This window comes from Rhipicephalus microplus, chromosome 5 (genome assembly GCF_043290135.1).
Source record: "Rhipicephalus microplus isolate Deutch F79 chromosome 5, USDA_Rmic, whole genome shotgun sequence".
NCBI classification, from domain to species: Eukaryota; Metazoa; Arthropoda; class Arachnida; order Ixodida; family Ixodidae; genus Rhipicephalus; species Rhipicephalus microplus.
This window is the reverse complement of record NC_134704.1, coordinates 169798838-169819365: the sequence shown is the minus strand read 5'-3', so window position 1 is coordinate 169819365 and position 20528 is coordinate 169798838. Positions and strand designations below refer to the sequence as shown.

General features: G+C 44.0%; 2 protein-coding genes across 2 annotated transcripts in view; one reads left to right on the top strand and one right to left on the bottom strand.

Annotated features, from left to right (window-relative positions):
- The first annotated feature begins 691 nt into the window (after positions 1 to 691).
- LOC119174126 (sulfotransferase 1C2A) overlaps positions 692 to 20528 on the top strand; it is a 73634-nt gene continuing 53797 nt past the window's right edge. Inside the window, exon 1 of the mRNA XM_075896192.1 lies at positions 692 to 706. The gene's annotated coding sequence lies outside the window, so the exon portion shown is untranslated. The remainder of the gene's footprint in view (positions 707 to 20528) is intronic.
- LOC142817598 (uncharacterized) lies at positions 5346 to 7357 on the bottom strand. The gene is made up of 2 exons (XM_075894655.1): positions 6954 to 7357; positions 5346 to 6219 (listed from the first exon to the last, which is right to left on the bottom strand). Exons 1-2 carry the CDS (start codon positions 7355 to 7357, stop codon positions 5346 to 5348), a joined length of 1278 nt encoding a protein of 425 aa, XP_075750770.1.

Below are 20528 nucleotides of genomic sequence, written 5' to 3'. Positions count from 1 at the left end.
TCCACAGTTGCCGCACTGGCTAGCCACGTGGCCATCCACATATTTTATCACCAATGATCGTGTTCCCGTACGCAACCGTGTGAAGCATTATATTTCTTTTATCGTTGTTGGGTTCATTGCTAACTAACAACGCAACGATCAATGGATTGCCAGTCTGAACGGCTTGCACTGTGATCATCACGCAACACCATCAACTCACGCCTTGAGCCGTCGAACTCAGCGTTTCACCATAAGCGGCGGCCTTCTGCACCGACGCAAACACAGCGCCAACGTGAGTCCTTTCTCGTGATGCGTGATACCCCGCACCACCACCAATTCAGGAACGTGTTTCTTATCCCCGCTCAGCGAGTATGCGTAATGACGGTAGTCGAGGCCAGACACCAACTTTCAGCGCAAGCAGAGTCGTTCTTGGCGATAAGCCAATAGACGTGCAACACGTTACTAAGTCCGGAGGCGTCGCTACAGTAGTGAAAACCAACAAAAGCTTTATTCCTTATTCTTTGTTCTCTCTGAGTCCGCGTAACTTTTCTCCTCTAGTATAGACAGACAGAGACACGCACACACACAACTTTTTAAATATATATATATATATATATATATATATATATATATATATATATATATATATATATATATATATATATATGTATATATATATATAAAGTTCAGATAGGCATGTTGGAGAGCGGCCGCGTCAGCAGCACGGGTAAGTGAGCTCTGCACATATCTACCTATAACTTTAGCAATTTTCGTTCTAGGAGGGTCAGAGTGGTGTCTATTTGTTCGTGAAGATACAAGGAGTTCAACCGCTACAAATACTGCTATTACAAAAGAAAATTTTATATTTTAGGAGCGGAAACAGTGTGAATCTGTGAAAACAGCAACAGTCGGACCACGTGTTTTTTACGATTGCTTGTGGCTTCGTTAATATTCTACCGGGAAACTTCTTACTTATAAATTTGAAAGTCCTTAAGGTAGACCTGACGCTACTGAAGTTTTATCAGGCTAGGTTCAATAGTTCCAGAGTTATTCAGCAATTAAATTAAGCCTAATCACTGAAAAGGATAAATTGGTAATATCACCTCACAAACGCATTTAAATTTGTCCGCCTAATATAATAATAAATTTCCCCCCATAGGCTACCAGGAGGCCCAATTTCGTACACTGTAGGCCCTTAATTAAGGTGGTAATCAGCAAAAAGCTCATTTCATTAAAACAAATTTTCAAAAGGAGCTACAAACGCCACCAAAAATAGCTAATAAGTTCTTTTAGAACACAACAGTTTGGTTTTTTCCGTGTAAAAATAGTTTTGATAGCTCAAGGTGACCGGAAGATACAGACTTGGAAAGAATATAACGAGAACCGCAAATAAACGTGTGGCGCCCGCGCCTTCTCTCACCCTCGCTCAGAGGAGGAGAGTGGCTCACTGCTCGGGAGAAACGTACGCCCGTCAGATCAAAGTCTTGAACCACGTTTTTTTTCTTACGATCGCTTTTAACTTTGCTTATAACCTACCGGGAAACTTCTAACTCATACAATGCAAAGCCCTAGTTGTAGACCTGTTGCCGCTCAGATTTCATCAGGACAGAAGTAATAGTAATGTGGCAAATGTCGATTAACTCCAAAAAAAAACAGTGTGCATGACGATAACCCGAAAAAAAGAAGCTATCCAGTATGAATACAGCATTAAAGGCACCAGGCTTGAAAAAGTGAATGCGCACAAATATTTAGGCGTCACGATAACGCCAAGACTCAGATGGGATGCGCACATTTCTAACATTACTTCGGTTGTTCTGCGCAAGCTCTTTTATCTTGGCAAATGCCTTCGGTTGGCCCCTCACTCAACCAAGCTTTTAGCCTATACTACTTACGTAAGACCTGTATTAGAATATGCTAATACAGTATGGTTTTCTTATACAGTCACTAACATTCAAAAGCTAGAAAATGTACCGAAGAAGGCAGCAAGATTCATCTGCAACAAATATAAGCGCACTGATTCTCCTACAAATATGTTAGCAAGCTCTGGCCTCCAAACACTTGCGATTCGACCAAAACAAGCGCGCTCTAAATTTATTTTTCAGCTACTTCACCACCATTATAAAATTGGCCCTTCAGTGTACATCCGTCCGTCAGACTCCCGCGTTATTAGGCACAAACATTCACACACACTGAAAGAGTACTCTTACCGCAATGACACGTTCAAGCACTCCTTTTTTCCACTTGCCATAAGAAAATGGAACTGTTTGGATTCCTCCATAACTAGTGCGAAATCGGTATCCGACTTTGCACTAAAATTAGAAAATATGTTCTCTTAATGCGGCAATACTCGCATTACCAGAAGCATTGCGCCACCAGAGAAAGCGTATTAGTGGAGTGTACAAGCGTTAACTGGAGTGTTTGGAAGTTTGCTATTTGTTTGCCAGTGTACCACTGCACTTCATGCGAAATTTCTCTTCTTTTTGGTGCAGGTCTCTTTGTCTTTGCAGATGTAAACATTTCGTATATTTTTCGCTCTTATACTTTGTGATGACTGTCATTTCACTACATTCCTGTTTCTGTTTTCTGCGCTGTTAATGTACCACCGGCATGTACAATCTTTACGCCCACCTGCTATGGTCTCGGAATGAGACTGGCAGTATTGAAAATAAATAAATAGTACCGCAATTATTTCGTGACCAAAATTAAGCCTAATCACTAAAAAGGTTAATTTGGTAACATCACCTCACAAACAAATTTAAATTTTGTCCGCTTAATATATTAATAAACACCCCCCCATAGGCTAATCGGAGGCCCAACTCCGTACTCTCTAGGCCCTTAATTAAGGGGATATTCAGCAGAAATCTCATTTTATTAAAACATTTTTATAGAAATAACCACAAACTTGACTGATACGCCGCTGAAACCTACATTTAGAACATAACAATCCGGGTGGGGCGATGGCGTAGTGGTTAGAGCATCCGCCTCGCATGCAAGAGGTCCGTGGTTCAAATCCCGGTGCCGGGCAGCTCCCAACCGGATTAAAGAAAAAAAATCCGCGTGTTGATGGAACTGCATTAAGAGGCGTGGGGTGCGGCCTCACCGGTAACCACCGCCGGGAACGCACTCCCTCACCAGAGAAGGATTGGGCACCCTGGTGCAGTATCTGGCCACTACCTCCCACATGCATACGTCAAATAACTCACGGCCCTCAGTCCTCAGCAGCTGCGAAGCAACTGACCACGGCGGCGGTCAGATCTGCAACGCAGCAGAGGGTGCTAAGAATCTCTGGATCCGGACAGGCCGCCATTGGAACCTGAACCTGGCAACAATTAACGCTAGAACCTTATCTAGTGAGGGAAGTCTAGTTGTACTAATTGAGGAGCTAGAGGGTGGTAAATGGGATATAATAGGGCTCAGTGGGGTTAGGAGGACAGATGAGGCTTATACTGTGCTACAGGATGGGCACGTCCTTTGCTATCGGGGCTTGGCAGACAAAAGAGAACTGGTAGTGGGGTTCCTAATTCACAGAAACTTAGCTGGCAACATAGAGGAATACTATAGCAATAATGAAAGTGTGGTAGGTATTGTAATTAAACTGAATAAAAGATACAAGATGAAGAAAGTACAGCCTTACGCGCCTACATCCAGCCATGATCATGCTTCAGTTGAAAGCTCCTATGAAGACGTGGAATCGGCAATGAGTAAGGTAAAAGCACTGTATGTATAGTGATGGGCGACTTTAATGCAAAGGTAGGGAAAAAGTAGGCTGGCGACCAGGCGGTAGGAGATTATGGCATCGGTACTAGAAACGCCAGAGGAGAGCTACTATACTCCGTTTCATACATCAGGTGCAACGCTGTGAAGGCTAGGCAAGTAGTCCGTAAAGAAAACACGAGGTGTTGCTCCGCGCGGTTTCGTAGCCGAGTGGTCTGACGCGTCGCTCCGGAGAGTTCACCGTAGTCTTAAAGTGCATGAGTTCAAATCCACGTGGTGCCATTTTTTATAATTTTTGCGAGTTCAATTCGAAATCTTGTTTTTTTCAGTAACTTCAACCTACTTGCACGTGGAAGTGAACTGCACGTATCTATTCATTTGTAGCATACCGTGTTCCCTTGTGAGGGCGGGAACCTGCTGAGCTGGCACCGAGGTTTCACCAGCATGGCAATTTTGTCGTGATTATACCACATTGTCGGTTTACCTCGTTGATGTGAGCGAGTACTGCGTTTAAGATGACGTTAATTCATTGATTAGGTAGCACAGCAGCTCCAATGAGGCTGGGTTAACGACAGGTGCTCACCTTCAATTTTCGTTTTCGTCATTGCCCCGATGATCCACTTTTCTGTGCCACTCTTTAAACACTCAGCATGTTATTGATTATTGCGGGCTGCCGGCAGAGAAACCTTTTCAGTTTTAGCAAAACAGTGCGGAATCGACCTTCCACTGCACTGTGCGGTATCCCGACGCACTTCGTGCGAGTAACGAATGATATGTTATTCAGGGAAAAGGCAAGAAAGCAAATTTGTGTAGCTCGGAATAGTGATTTTGGCACACACACGCAAAAAACATTTCCTAGACTTTGTATTCGCCCGTTTACTGTCTTAATATATGCGACATTTTTGTGAATTGTTATGCGCGATTTATTTCTTCTGTATAATTCCAACCCATCCTCCTTCCCGCAAGTAAGAGTTCCTTTTTTATCGTTCAAAACAGAGTTTCAGCTAGGCTGTTATTCGGCAGAAACACTAAACTTTAATTTATGCGTTAATCGTTTTTTTATAAAAACCTGGATATGGCCTGTTTTTCTCGGTTGAGAAAATCTTTATGGTATAGGGTAATTCAGTGCCCGAAAATTGTACTGGTTCAAAAAGTTGGAGATTTGTTCCATACATACATGCATCCAGGGGCAATACTCACTGCGTGCGATGAACCAATATTCCAAACGGATGAAGACATTTGTGGTTTAAAAAACGCAAACTTTATTTACAGAAGAGCACCTCTGGCCGATGTCGTGGTGGGTTCCGACATCTTCTTTTTTTTTCCTTTTTTATACCAAGTTTTTACAGAAGTCATGTGACCATTCCGAACGTTTGAACTTCACAACAAAACATAAATAAGGTAAGTACTAGGGAGCAGTACAGTGCAGTGTCCTTCATAGCCCGGGTCACTTGGTGAGGTTAAACCCAACACACAAAATCACACAATGAGGAAGCACTCTTTGCTTTGTCATAATAACACAGCCTTCTTGGGGAATGAGCTCAGCATGAAGCAGCACGAGCAGGTTCGCTAGAAAGGTGTCCGCAATCCAGCTCAACCAGTCGACCCTCGTGAACAAAGCCACCATTGACAGGCCGCACATTCCTCGAAAGTCAGCAAAGTTCTTGAATGCCACTCAACTCGTCATCACTGATCTGAGCACCCGACTCATCAGAGGAGGAGTTGCACGAATCACAAATGCAGAAGAGAAGTGGTTCGATTTCACTATCCACAATCATGTCCCGTTCCCATGATTCAGCTTCAACTTGCTCAACATGAGCGCAGCAGTTTTGCCACATTTCCTGTTTTACAGATGCCAGTGCTTTTGGCAGAAGCTTCTCTACTTCAGCCAAAGTGAAACCCGTATTCCTTGCAGCGATGTACTCCTTTACCTGGCTCCAAACAAGCTCGATTGGGTTAAACTCGCAGTGGTATGGTGGTACACGAAGCACTTCATGGCCGTGGGTAGCCGCCAGAGTGTCGATGCGGTACACAATACTGGGTGTGTTGACCTTTTGGGAAAGTTCCAGCAGTTCAGCTCTCACCATGTCCTCTGACCACGGAACACCTTTCTTTGTGAGCCAAAGCTGAATATCAGCTTTGCGCGTCAACTTGGTAGGTGCTTTCTCAAGAGCTACGCTGTGGTATGGCGCATTGTCCATGACAATAACGCTATTAGCTGGAATGATTGGCAAAAGCTTGTCGGTGTACCACTCCTCAAAGTATCTGCCGTCCATCTCAGAGTGGTAGTCAGCGCTGCCCCCATTTTTTGCTCGGAAGTAGTCAGCAGCTCCTTCGATGAAGCCAGTTGCACTGCTGCCAGCATGTACGAGGATCAAACGGGCCCCTTTGCCCGAGGGTGCAGCTAATCCTGTCGTCAGACCTGTGAGGAAGGCATCTTGCGATGACTTCACAGTCGTGTCCTGCCAAACGTACTCCTTCGTGTGCCCTGCGTTGACCCATGTTTCATCCAAGTAGATGATGCACCTGTACAAAGCAAAATGAACGAGCGCACGAGTTAGCGCACACAAGTAAACATACCCACAGCAGCAGCTTGAGTCTTGGCATGACCATAGTCGAAAATACTGCAAAGGACAACTTGAGCAAAAAGTACAAAAAGCATTCATATGCATATTCTATTTTCTTTGTTACCCACTCATATGCTGACTGCTCTTTCGTAAACAGCCGCTTAGCGTCAATCGAGGAAAAAATGGTCGGCGTCAGTGCTTTCTTTAGTCGGGCTTTAATTTGGCACGTAGGTGGCATTTGGCTGTCAGTTCTGATTCATGACAAGTTCACATGTCACACATGCGGTATTCGGTAAGAATTCATTGGCCGTCGCTATCATTTTGCACGAATGGAAACAAAAATAGACACCAAAATTCCCAACAATACTGCCAATAACTCGCATCTTTCATGCGAATGAGCGCTTACCGCACCAAACAGCGGAAATTTAGCGAATAACTCTCACCGATTGAGGCGGATACTTCACCCAACAAAAGAAAAGTCGTGAAATGCGACCTGCAAGCAATTACCTTGCTTAACCGTTTTCCTTTTTCCAGGTTGTAATTCAGATGTAATACTCTCCATTACGATTATAAAGTTGCAATGCTAACATCAAGTGTTATATCAAGGCAATCTACATGTGCTGCGTAAGGAAATATGAAAATAACGGTTCCCACCTGCCCTGTCCTCGGAATTTCTTGATCGCCCGCAACTACCTGCGACCCCAGGCAATGATGTCACTGTGCTCGATTAGCGCAAGATTCCGTTTTCTCTTAGCAAAGGTGAAGCCGATGTCCTTCATTAGCCTCCACAAGGTGGTTTTCGTGAAGTTCGGCAAGTCGTCGTCTTCGTTGACAGCCCTTATCACACTGTCCAGTGTTGGGATCTCCCTCTTGGCGTACATGCTGTGCACTTTCAGACGGATGGCATGGATTGTCAAGCTGTCATGTTTGACGGTTCGCGAGCTCGAAATCTTCACCTCGCGAGCTCGTTTTTTCGGTGACACCAAAGGCCCACGCAGACGCTCCGCCTTCGATTTCGCCACGGTACGGGGAGATATTCCAGTGTCCTCGCTCACAACACTCAGCACTTCCCGCACAGATTTCTCCGGGAAACGCATCCTGGTACGGGCGTACACATTTTCAATTACTTGCTTGGCGTGCTTTGACAGCTTTGATGTGCGAAGCTTCAAAAAAATTCGCGCAGGAGAGGTGGTCGAGGACGCCGAGCTGGACGCCATTTTTTTGAAGCTGCCACAACAAGTAAAAAAAAACGGCGGCGCGGGACGCGCGGAGAGCGCAAACCTGATACGAAAGCGACAAACATAAATTACCAACTCGCATATTTGGATTGTTTATCCAACAACACAGGCGTTTGTTTTTTAACCTGATGACAAATATGTATGCTTAGAAGTTTCCCGAGAAGCATTTAGTGATTCTCGACCACCCCAAGCGACGCACTACTTTTTGGTCGCGGCAGTACACAGCGCAAACAAGAGCGCTAGCTTTGACAGCGTTGCGTATGATGTTTGAAGCGGAGTATAGTAGAATTCGCAGAACGAAGTAATTTGCGGATTTTGAATACCTTCATCCGCAAACGAGAAAACCGCAAGTGGACATGGAGGAGCCGTAATGGCGAAAATAAGAACGAAATAGACTTTATAATGACTGCACATCCAGGAATCGTGCAGGATGTGGAAGTGGTTGGCAAGGTACGATGCAGTGACCATAAAATGGTATGGTCTCGAATTCGCCTAGACTTGAAGAAGGAACGACAGCAACTGATACGCAAGAAGCCAATCAATGAGCTAGCACTGAGAGGGAAAGTACAGGAATTCAGAGTGTCGCTGCAGAACAGGTACTCGGCTCTTAGTGAGGAAACCAACCTTAGCGTAGATACAATGAATGATAATCTGACGAGTATCATTACGGAGTGTGCAGTGGAAGGTGGAGGCAGGGTAGTTAGACAGGATACTGGCAAGCTTTCCCAGGAAACGAAGAACCTAATTAAGAAGCGTCAAATCATGAAAGTGTCAAGTACAACAGACAAAATAGAAATGGCAGAGCTTTCGAAGTTGATTAATAGACGTAAAGTATGCGATGTAAGAAGGTATAACATGGAGAGAATTGAACACGCTCTGAAAAACGGAGGAAGCGTCAAAGCAGTGAATAGGAAACTTGGGACAGGAAAAAGTCGGATGTATGCACTAAGGGACAAAGAAGGCACGATAACTATCAATATGGATAGGATAGTTAAAATAGCGGAGGAGTTTTACAGAGATATGTACATTAACCGAGACAACCACGACCTTAATACTATAAGAACTAGCAGTAACCCAGATGACAACCCACCAGTAATGATAGAAGTCAGAAAAGCTTTGGAGAGAGGCAAAGCTGCTGGTGAGGATCAGGTAACATCATACCTGCTGAAAGATGGAGGACAGATTCTGTTAGAAAGACTAGCCACCCTGTTTACGAGGTGTCTCCTGACGGGAAGTGTACCAGAGTCTTGGAAGAACGCTAACATCATCCTAATACATTAGAAAGGAGATGACAAGGACTTGAAGAATTACAGACCGATCAGCTTGCTCTCTGTAAAGGTAATTGCTAACAGAGTAAAGAAACATTGGAATTCAATCAACCAAGGGAACAAGCAGGATTTCGAACAGGCTACTCCACAATTGACCACATTCATACTATCAATCAGGTAATAGAGAAATGCCCAGAGTATAACCAACCACTATACATAGCCTTCATATATTACGAGAAGGCGTTTGATTCAGTAGAAATATCAGCCGTCATGCAGACACTGCGGCATCAGGGCGTAGATGAAGTATAAATAAACATTCTGGAAGAAATCTACAGGGGATCAACTGCTACCATAGTGCTTCATAAAGAAAGCAACAGAATACCAATCAAGAAAGGTGTAAGGCAGGGGAACACAATCTCCCCAATGCTATTTGCCGCGTGCTTACAGGAGGTTTTCAGAAGCCTAGAATGGGAACAGTTAGGAATAAGAGTTAATAGAGAATACCTTAGTAACTTGCGCTTCGCCGATGACATTGCATTGCTGGGTAACTCAAGGGACGAATAGCAACTCATGATTACGGAGTTACACAAGGAGAGCGGGAAGGTGGTCCTAAAATTAATCTGCAGAAAACGAAAGTAGTGTACAACAACCTTGGACAGAAGCAGCGCTTCGAGATAGGTAATAGTGCACTTGAAGTTGTAAAAGACAATGTCTACTTAGGGCAGGTAATAACCGCAGAGCCTAACCACGAGATTGAAGTAACTAGAAGATTTCGAATGGGGTGGAGCACAATCGGCAAGTACTCTCAAATATGACAGGTAGATTGCCACTATCCTTCAAGAGGAAGTTATATAACAGCTGTATCTTGCCAGTACTTAGCTACGGAGCAGAAACCTGGAGACTTACAAAGAGGGTTCAGCTTAAATTGAGGACGACGCAGCGAGCAATGGAAAGAAAAATGGTAGGTGTAACCTTAAGAGACAAGAAGAGAGCAGAGTGGACTAGGGGAGAAACAGGGGTTAAGGGTATCATAGTTGAAATAAAGAAGAGAAAATTGACATGGCCCGGGCATGTAGTGCGTAGACAGGATAACCGCTGGTCATTAAAGGTAACTAACTGGATTCCCAGAGAAAGGAAGCGGGTTAGGGGGAGACAGAAGGCTAGGTGGGAAGATAAGATTAAGAACTTTGCGGGTATAAATTGGCAGCAGCAAGCACAAGACCGGGTTAACTGGCGGAACATGGGAGAGGCCTTTGTCCTGCAGTGGACGTAGTCAGGCTTATGATGATGATGATGATGATGATGATATTAGGTTGAAAACAGTATATCAAGCATGTAGGAAAAGTCATTCCGGAAAAGACTTAGAGTTCGGGCATGGCACCGGCCGTCCTCGATTGTCGGGATCACTACTATGAAGGCCGGTTCCTAGGCCAAATTGTGTTTTTTCCAGAGCAATTTTTCTACTACGCTTTAGATATTTTTTGAAAGCTTTTTTTTGGCCACGAGGTGCGCTTGACCTCTGATACTTCAATCCTTGCAACTTTACAGACAACATCACGTAGTCTGTATAGATCAGATGTTGAAGATACAAGATAGGCAAATACGTTTCAAGAGGTGGTATTGCACAATGAATTTAGCTTCATTTATGGATACATATTCAGTGAAAGATTCTTAAAGACTGTTTTTGCGCCTTCTATCCTCTTTTCCTGTTAACCCCAGTGGTCCTATCGACCAAAGTGTGTTTGTCTTGAAAAGTTGCAATGCTACCCCCCAAGTGAGGTTCACAGCTGGATTATTTATACCTGGGCAGTGTCTTCACTGGTCGTTCACAGGACTTGCTTGAAATTTATTCACTCAATTTTCGATAAAATCTTTCCGTTTCTTTGCCAATATTTTTATTCAGTGTAGTTCAACCCTGAATCTGTTGAAAAGAATGTTTCCAACCGGCAGATGTTAGAAATATTCTACTGAAGGTTCCCTGGTCTTGCTCTAAGCAAAACACCAAGTAATTTCAGTCTCGACAAAGTCACTTTCTGCAGTGGTGCCACTCCCGACTTCACCCTAACGAGGTGACCATTAGCGGCATTCTCCTGATCAAGGAATTTTAAATACACTCAAAATCTATACGTCTTCTTACTAGCATCACAAATTATGTGAAGTTGCATGGAATGACTTAATTGTTAGCAAAGTTTTCATCCAACGCGCAACATTCGTAGAAGGAACGTGCTGCAGATTTTAGCACCATTTCTTCCAATCGACATCAATGTCCCAAGGAAAATCTTCCTCTTAATCTGTTTTTTTTGCAACAGCTCCTGAAACATTGTTTCGGCCTGAATGCTAAAAGGTGCAACTGTTTTTAGTGGATCAAATATAATTGAAACTGCTTGCCACACATATCTTTTACGAGGTCCTTGCGCTTTCTTCGATAGGCCTAACGCTCATTTTGCCGCTAGTGTCATCTGGTTTGTCAGAGGATTCCACAAGAGCCTAGATACCTTGATAGCTCCTGCACCTACTAATGAGACCTTGCTAATGACGCTTACTAATGAGCCAGTACTAATTAGACCTTTCAGTAGTTCGCAATTCGATGACCTTTTTATCAAATACATTCCCACCTGTCCTATATTGGCGTTTGTGTCTTAGTATATTCTTTATGCTGAATCACCATCTTTAAATTCCATAAGAAAGTCGTCAACGTAAAGTGTTGCTGAAAGCCACCTAGCCGTTTCTTCGCATGAACCATTCGCAGCCTTCAAGTGATGTAATGTGGCGTTGAGCAGAAATGGACCTTATACGGTGCCAAAGGAAGCCCTTCTCATGCCTCATTCATCTACTTCAAGGTCACCCTTACTCTAAGATGGTGTTTTCTTTGTCTATAAAAATCTCAGTGCGTCTTTAATTTTTACGCTAATCTAGAGAAAGATTTTCTCTATGTAGGCTGTCAGAGTAACACAGTTGAAGCCAAAGAGCTACCAAGTCGACTAGCATCTTTGGCCCCATATCGAGGTGCGCACTGAGGGGTGAGGAATCAGGATTGTGTGAAGATGCGTCAAAAACTACTCTTACCCGAGTTGTCATGGGCTCACTTCGCACAACTACGTGATGCGGCATGTAGTAAATCCGAGATGATTGCTCTTCGACTTGATTAGGTACTCTTGGCATGGCCCATATTCTTATAGTTCCTGATGGCGGCATCATATCTCTCGGAAATCTCCGGATTGTTCTTGATTTTCTTCCCCAGATACTTATGTCGCTTCATTGCTTGCATTCGGTTATGATCTACTTGCCCACAAATTTTTTTCCATGGAAGCGCGACTTGATAACGACCACCTTAGAAGGTAACCTGCTGCTCAAATATTTTTTTACCGTATTCTTTTCTTTGGTCAGAGTGTTCTCGGCTGACATAATCTCGATGATCTTCAATTCCCAGAACTTCCGTATAATCAGAACAGCAGAGTAAGCAGGAGTACTTAGTCGCAGGACGCATACGTTGAGAGCTGATTCTAAATAGTTGTCGAAAGAATGTAGTCCTTGCAACATCATTTGAAAGCAGAACTCATCGTCACCAACCTTTTTGTCCATCGTATCGCATCGTCTCTACCGACATGAATTGCCCAAGCTGGTTAGCACCGATTGAAATCGGCTTCCCGGAACTGCAGCCATGCCCAGTATCAACATTCTGCAAGGAGATGGCCTTCGATGTCGATGTCTCTGACAAAGTCATGGTCAACTGGAAATTGCCCTACATCCTAGCAGACGAACGGTACTTCAGTGGTGGTTAACAGGTGCTCCTGGGTGCCATACTGACTGCGAAGTTTTAATTCAAAGACATGATGTTGTCTCGGAAGGGAAGATGTCTGTCCAAGTATATTTAACTGTAGAATAACCAATAAAAGTTCGTTCAATCGAAGTGTCTAAGACACGTCTTCGCAAATAATTGTACGTTGGCTTCCGCTGTCCACCATCGTACGAATATATGCCTTTTGCATTTCCACCATGACCCATGCCCTAACTATTTGCAGTTAAACATCAGAGTTCACGTACGAACGAGAGCTGACACTCAGAGTGTTTGCTGCTACGGAGCTTTCGTATTCTTTGTTCATAAGTTTCCTCTTGGAATCGCACATAGACGAAACGTGTCTACCTCCGCATGTTCCACACTTGAATTTTCGGAAGCAGTACTTGGCTAGATATTCTCTTACGGTGCATTGATAACTTGGCTTCTTGGTAGCAAATTTTTCCCAACTTTTCTTCATAGGTAACACTGCTATCACAAACCCAAGTTGCGTGCTTTTCAGACCCACAAAACAGATAGTGTTTATCCTTGGCTTCTGACAAAGAGTGCAAGACTGCTGCTGGCGGTAGAGGGGCCTCCAAGTTGCTTTTCTCTTCAGGAGGACGATCACTTTTCTTTTCTTGAATATGACGCAATTCACCGTTTTTGCGGCTTTCTATTTTTCCGCAAAGATACGTCAGGTGTTTTTGCAAACCCTTTTTGGCAGTGGCTTTGTATTATGAAGCATGCTGTTTTTGTCAAAAACCTGCATTGTCCGTTGCAGACGGCGGTAACCTTAAGTTGGCTTCTTTCCAGTAATAACCAACGACGATGTTTGCTGGCAATGCATTGAACAAAATAACCGCCAACTTAGCTGAATAACTGGCAGGACTGGCATTTAATTTTTTCTGACATCTGATGTGACCCTGCACATAATGCAACAGCTTCCGAAGGTTGTAAATACCCTCCGATGGATTAGCTGCTCATAGTGCTCGCCTTCGGCGTAGATGATCTTGTACAATACGCTGGTTATCTCCGAAATGACTCTTCAGAATCTCGATAGTATCGTTGTAGCACTCGACCGTCGCTTTCAGACCAGAAATCGTAGTGGCTGCGCCCCTTTCAGAAGAGTCTTTAGGTATTGAAAATTTTTTCCTTTTGTCAGGTTTCTCTTTCCATCGAAAGAGGTCTCAAACTGCTCCCAAAAAGAAGAGCAGTGAAAAGCTGTCCATGAAATGTCTCCAGCTAGAGCGAGGGAAGCTTCATCGCCTTGCGGAATACTCGGGCGTCTGGGATGACCTTGCAGGTAGAAACTGGGTTGACGTAGAACGATGGCGTTGACCGAATTTCCACTCTTAGCCTTCAGCTCTGCCACCATTACTAGCGTAGCACCTTGTTAGGACAACACAGCTTCAAACTCGGTGGCGAACTTCTGGAATAAGGTCTTCCAGCTCGGCATTAGATTTATCTAAATCTGCGTTGTTTTTTTGTAGCCGTTCATTCAAATATAAAATCTTTGCACTGCCAGCAGTTTACATCATGGCTTTCACTTCACTGATGAGACGCTTACTCATCTGCCGTAACACTGCTCAATTCTGTTTCAGTGCTTTGAAGCGATTTATCTTATGCTTCAACAATGTGTAACCGCGCTCATCTCATTCCACTGGTCTGTTGTACTGACACGTCGTAAAGCAGTGGCATATGTCCCTTCAGGATGTCCTGTCTGGCTTTCTTCTAAAACTGCCGCTGTCCTCACGATGTGCTGTCTTCCTTTTGGAAAGTGCACGATGAGCACTAGAAGCATGTATTGTCCCGGTGAGTACTCCTGACGCGTTTCGGCACCACTGTAAAATTTTCACGGCATACGAAAGAACAATCTTATACATACAATATTTGCACATAGCAGTTAATACACAGTCCATGGCAAACGATTCCTTCTTTGTGCTCTTTCCAGAAAGCCCACGCGTGTTTTTCGACAGCTTCATCTTCGTCTTCTCAATAAAATGCAAACATTCATTAGCGTCAAAGCACTCCCTCTCGACATAGTAAGACAACAATGCCCGAAGCAAAGCAACATGACCCCACCCAAAAAAGTAGCAGCACACCACACGAAAAAAATAGAACATCATGGGCCAAAGTTGGGCTTTTGAAGTGTTTGTGACGGTTTTATTTCCCGCCTGGATCGTAAAAATGGTTAAATAGGAGTACTACGACAAAAAAGAAAAAAAGGTTAAAAAACGATCAAGTGAGAAACGAAGTTTCAACGTATAGACGCCCTAATCATTGCGAGCGCGACCCGTTAACCAACCCATCACACCGAAAAATGGTACATTGGCGCATGTCATGAGTAATATTTTTGATGCGTCTGCATTTGCTTGTTTATAAATGTCTCCACGCTTCTCAAAACCCGCCGGACTGTAGCGAACGTTTGAAGTGTTTTTGTGTTGTGCTTCTTAAGATAAGAACGTCTATCCGACACGTTTTTCGCAGTAGAAAAAGATCAGCGCAACCGAATATATGAACGGCATTTGCACTGATTGGCTAAGTGGTTAGTCATCTCTGCTTACCAAACATTGCGTTCTAAAATATACACAAAACAATCATTTTTAACACTTGGAACAAATTTTCGGTCATGATTGTTCATGTTCTACGACTACAGCCACAATACCTCAATTTAGCCATACCGCAGGTTAGGTGTACGGCAGCATCACCCGTGTGCGATGAACGTCGCGAAAAGCGTGAATACTGATAAAGGCAGAATGTCATAGCTATTTCTGTTGAGTTTTGATCATGAGCAGTTGTATGAGATAGTATTCACTTATTTCACTACACAGATGCGAACCTAAAACCATGGATATTACGAGTTCCAAGTGCCCTCTAGTGCGCTGAAATTCACTGGCGCGCGCTCGAGACGCTGTTAATTTTGTTAATTGTCTCTAACGCCTCAACAAACAAATGCAATACGTTTTTCTGCATTGCAGCAATACGAATAGAAAAAAAGCAAGCCTCCCTGCTCATGCACAGGAGCCATCTTCATTACAAACGTAAACAATATGTTTCAGAAATTAAATACAATATCCTTCACTACGCTGTACTCGTCGCATATCATTCGAGGTAACTCCCCGATTCCCGAGGCTTCGCCATTGCATCACGTATGGTTGAGGAACTATCGCTTAGTTACTCTATTATTTTCAACCGTGCTCTTGAGGGCATTGTTTATATTCTTCTTCTCGATCAGCGGCTGGACAGCTTTTAAAGCCTCAAAGGCTGGCATGACTTCTTTTACCTCTAACTCCGCATCCAACTTCGGGATGTCGACGCCTCCTTAATCTTTGAAGGAGCCTCTACCGGGCCAGAACCCACCTTTACGCACTTATTCCCAAGCTGCCTTGGGACTTCATTGTTTCCGAGATTTGCTGTCCGGCTGCGTGTGAAATGTGTGCCAACTTGCTTCGTTGTAACTACTTCGCGTTTACCTAACCCTGAAGAAGCATGACAAAAACTAGGACAAGCCAGGGTGCATATTAGTTACAGGGGAAACACAAACACCGTTTAGCTGCTACCTGAAGAGCAACTTGCGATGCCTCTATCTTTTCATCGTTTTTAGATTAAAAAAAATGTCGTTCCAAACGACTCCACACGATTATTTCTATCAAGCTACAAAAGTAGCGCTAGCATGAACCTATAGAAAATAATCTAGAATTACGATCAGTAGCCTCATAAGATAACCTCGAGCGCAGTTCTCGTTTTTTTTAAGATTAATTGTCGCTGTTTCCTACGACGCAAGTCACTTCAGCTCCACATCTAGTAAACCCTATCACTGATTGTCATCGCTAAGTCAGCATTCCATCTCATGAATCCTCTTCTTGATTGCAGTCACTTGTACGAGGCATAAACTATGAGCGTAATTACATTTTTGTAAATGCTGTCTCAACCAAGAATAACAATTGCTATGTACAACTTCACTTTATGTTGTTCAATTTTTTTCAACTGGCCGCCGTCATTATTATTATTATCAAGTGTATATCTTCATTGGTATGCGAAATTTGGCACTTAAGCAATTTTTTTACAATGTTGTTAGTGTGATTACTAGAAATTTCTTCGTAATGAAAGTTTAAAAAAATATCGCCCTTTTTTTAACTTTTCGCGAGTATTTTGTTCTTTGTTGTGACCTGTTCTTGGGTTGTACAGAATATTTTTCATCGGCTGCGGTTTTTGATATCAACGGATCTGAGGGTATTCCAGATGCATCAAATAGATAAATAAATAAATTAATTACTAAATAAAAATTTAAGTGAATAACTAATTAAGTGAATAAATAAATACATAAATAAACACGCCACACGAGAACTTTGCTGAAATCACAACAAGAACAAATGAAAACCCTCAGTCGACCTCCTAGATTCACATTTTTACCGTGTTTGATGGCTCCCTGGTTTGCCATGACGACCGAGGTAGCCTTCATCAGCCACCGAGGAAAATGTCGCTTTCACTTAATAATATATCAACAAACAACAAGGAAGCACACAATCACTTGCGTGCGTTTCTTCCTAGTGACTCGTTTGAAAACGCCAAGACTGCTCGATGCGTACACCGCGTTTTCTTCCGGGAAAAGTGAGTTGAAAAATTGATCGAGGCAATCAAACAATGGGTGTTTATTAAACAATGGGCGTTCATAGCTAATGTTAGCTATGAACCAACTACCTCTCGTGAATCAGCTTTGGCTCGAAGCAAGTTAGCACGTGTTTTTGATCTGTTCATGTCACGAGAATAAGTGATCCGTGTTTATTGTGAGACCTCATGCGATACTAAGTACGAAAGCATTCAAGAAATCTCCCTTTTGAGCCAAACACAACACGTTAACTTGCATTTGAAAGCGACCTTCCCAGAACATCCCCAACAGCCACTTGAGCGCCTATGACCAGGGCGGCGTGTTCAAAAATGTCAGATTGACCAGCATATATTCAAACTAAAAAAAAGTGCGTTTACTGATAGTGACTATGGTTAACTAGGTAAGTCTATTAGCTGAGTGCGTCCAGCTCACATGTGAAGAAAATGAAGCTGAACATAATGCATATATCGGAAGCTTGCATGAGAGTTCAGTAGCAACTGTTTTGGTGGAAAAGAAAATGACGTATCTCATAGGATCGCGTGTAAGATGAGTTGTGTTCTATTGTGCATGCATAAGGTGAATGCGAGTTACTATAAATAAACACATATGTATGTATACAGGAAGTTTCAGGCTGCTGGCAGATCTAGCCTTGCGAAAATATTGTTGAATATTAGGAGTCTACCTTTGTTTTCGTCTGTGTCGTGTTTCACTCTTATGAGTACCGTGCTCATACTGGCTGAATTCATGGGTGAGAGGTGCCTTTGCCGGAGGAAGCGTGAAAGCAAGAAGGAAAAGGCCCGAAGCCACATTTCCTTCTAGGTGGTTCAGTCATACGGATAAATGCTTCGCGTCTGCATTGGCTTTCCGCCCCTCCTCGACAGCCGACGCCAGGACGGACTGTTGTCTCTACGACTGCAAGTCATGAAGCTGAAGAACAGACGTGGTCGTCTCCTTCATTAGGTAAACCATTCGTGATCAGGATTGCTAGGAAGCATGTAGCAAAGTGGTTTCGTTTCTGCAGTAGTGCACTTTTCTTGACACATACATTTCTTCGAATCCCCGCAGGGGCGCCGGCGCAAGTAGGCGTTTGGTGTGTAGCGACACCACGAACCCGAACTAACGGGGTAGTTTCTACTCTCTCCCACGCCTAGCCGTGCGTGGCTTTGCCGTGTCCGGGGAAAAGGGGATCTTGGGGGTTGAGCCGACGCTGGGTGATTGGACCTTTAAGGCCCCCCGGCAGAGGCAGCACACCCCTTTGGCCCCGGCTTCACGTAGACGGCATCCCTGGGATGACCCAACCAGGGGAAATCGGCAGTCGCAATTTCTTATCTCTCTCTCCCTACATCTTCGTCTTTATCTCTCACTATTTATCTGTCCTGCCTTCTACTCTCTTCTGTCTACTTCCAAACTTCCTGGCGGCTAGGGTTAACCCTGTGCAAGTAGCCTACCTTGGTCTAGACGCATTGGGTTATACTAGGGTTGACGGGCTGGCGTCTGCAGGTTTTAGCATCCGCAAACTTGTAGCGTCCCCTCGTTGGACTTCGTGGTGGGTGGCCGCCAACGCTTCTGAAGAAAATTAAACTGGCATGCATAGAGTATTTCCCTTATTAAGTGATCGTACCGCCTTAAAGCGTGTACGCACCGAAGACTTTGGCTTTTTCAACCGATCAAGTGAGAACTTCCCCCATTTTCATGTTATACATAGTGAGATAAGCAGCAACCAAGTTAGAACTGTATCCCCCTTTGTAGTAGCCAGATGTCTCACAGAAACTCTTGTTGCCGGGTACAAAGTTACCAAAATGGCCAGCGGAGACCTCCTCCTTGAAGTTAGAGAAAAAGAACAGTTTGAAAAGCTAAAGAATCTTTCAAGTTTTGGTGACATTTCTATCACTGTAACGCCACACAGATCTATGAACACAACCCGCGGAGTAGTATTTGATGCTGATTTGCTTGGCTTGACTGCAGAGGAACTTCTGGAGGGGTGGAAGAGTCAGAATTTGACCAATGTACAAAGAATCACCATTAGAAGAGACAACAAGGTAACACCAACGAAACACCTGATACACACGTTCGCTTCCAGTAATCTGCCAGAAAGCGTTCAAACAGGGTACACGAAGACGTCGATCAGACCATGCATACCTAACCCGCGTCGTTGTTTTAAATGCCAGAAGTATGGCCACGGCTCACAAAGCTGTCGTGGTGACCAAACTTGTGCACAATGTGGAGTTTCAGGCCACAATTATGACAATTGCGAAAAACCATCATACTGTGTGAACTGTGGCGGAAATCATGCCGCATACTCACGGTCTTGCTCATTTTAAAAAAAAAGAAAAAAATCATCACATTGAAAATTAAAGAAAATATCCCATTCAAGGAAGCAAGACGAAGAGTGTTGCCATTTTATGGCGCTACATATGCTGATGCGGCGCGTCAGGGGGCAACGCCGCACCAGCCCCCGCCACTCCATCGGCCAGCGCAGAGCGAGCCGTCGGCTGTGGCGCCTGCCCCCAAGGCGGCAGTAGTTCAGTCTACTCCGCCTCCCAGCGAATTGAGGCCGGAGACTCCAGGGTCCTCTGGTCTCAAGGCCTCCCCTCACTAGGCGAGGCCTAAAATCCGAACCACCAGCTCGCATGTGCGAGCACCCAGTGCCTCCGAGGAGGCAATGAGTACAACGGTACCCTTGGTTCCAAAAAAGCGACGCGGCTCCTTGGAGCGCGCCAAGAAAAATAAAAAAACAATAACGGAGCCGGACGACCGTCCTGCCACCTGAATTAACGAGCTCACTCCAACACAGGATACTCTTTGTACTCACAGCAGCATCTCTCTTGTTTAAATATGCAGACAGAAATATTACAGTGGAGCATCTAAGGCCTTTTTCAAAACCTCAATGACTTACAAGAACTCCTCCATGAACACAATCCAAGAGTGCTGTGTGTACAAGGGACACACTTAAAACGAACAAACACAAACTTTTTACGTAACTACGTAATCTTCCGAATGGATAGAGATGATGCCATGCCACCATCCGGTGGTGTAGCGGTTATAGTTTGTCAAGGTATAGCATGCACACAACTACCCCTTCAAACTTCCCTCGAGGCGGTGGCTGTCCGAGCAGTTATTCTAAACAGACTTGTCACTGTCTGCTCTTTGTACATACCTCCGAACCACCGTCTTGAAAAACTTCAGTTCCAGTGTTTAATGGACGAACTACCCGAACCTTATCTGGTCTTTGAGGACCTGAACGCACATAATGGTCTGTGGGGTGACTCTCGCTGTGATGCATGAGGTCATCTCATTGAACGATTCCTCATTTCATCAGGTGCTTGCCTGTTGAACAGGAAAAAGGCAAAATACTATAACTTTGCCAACAAAACT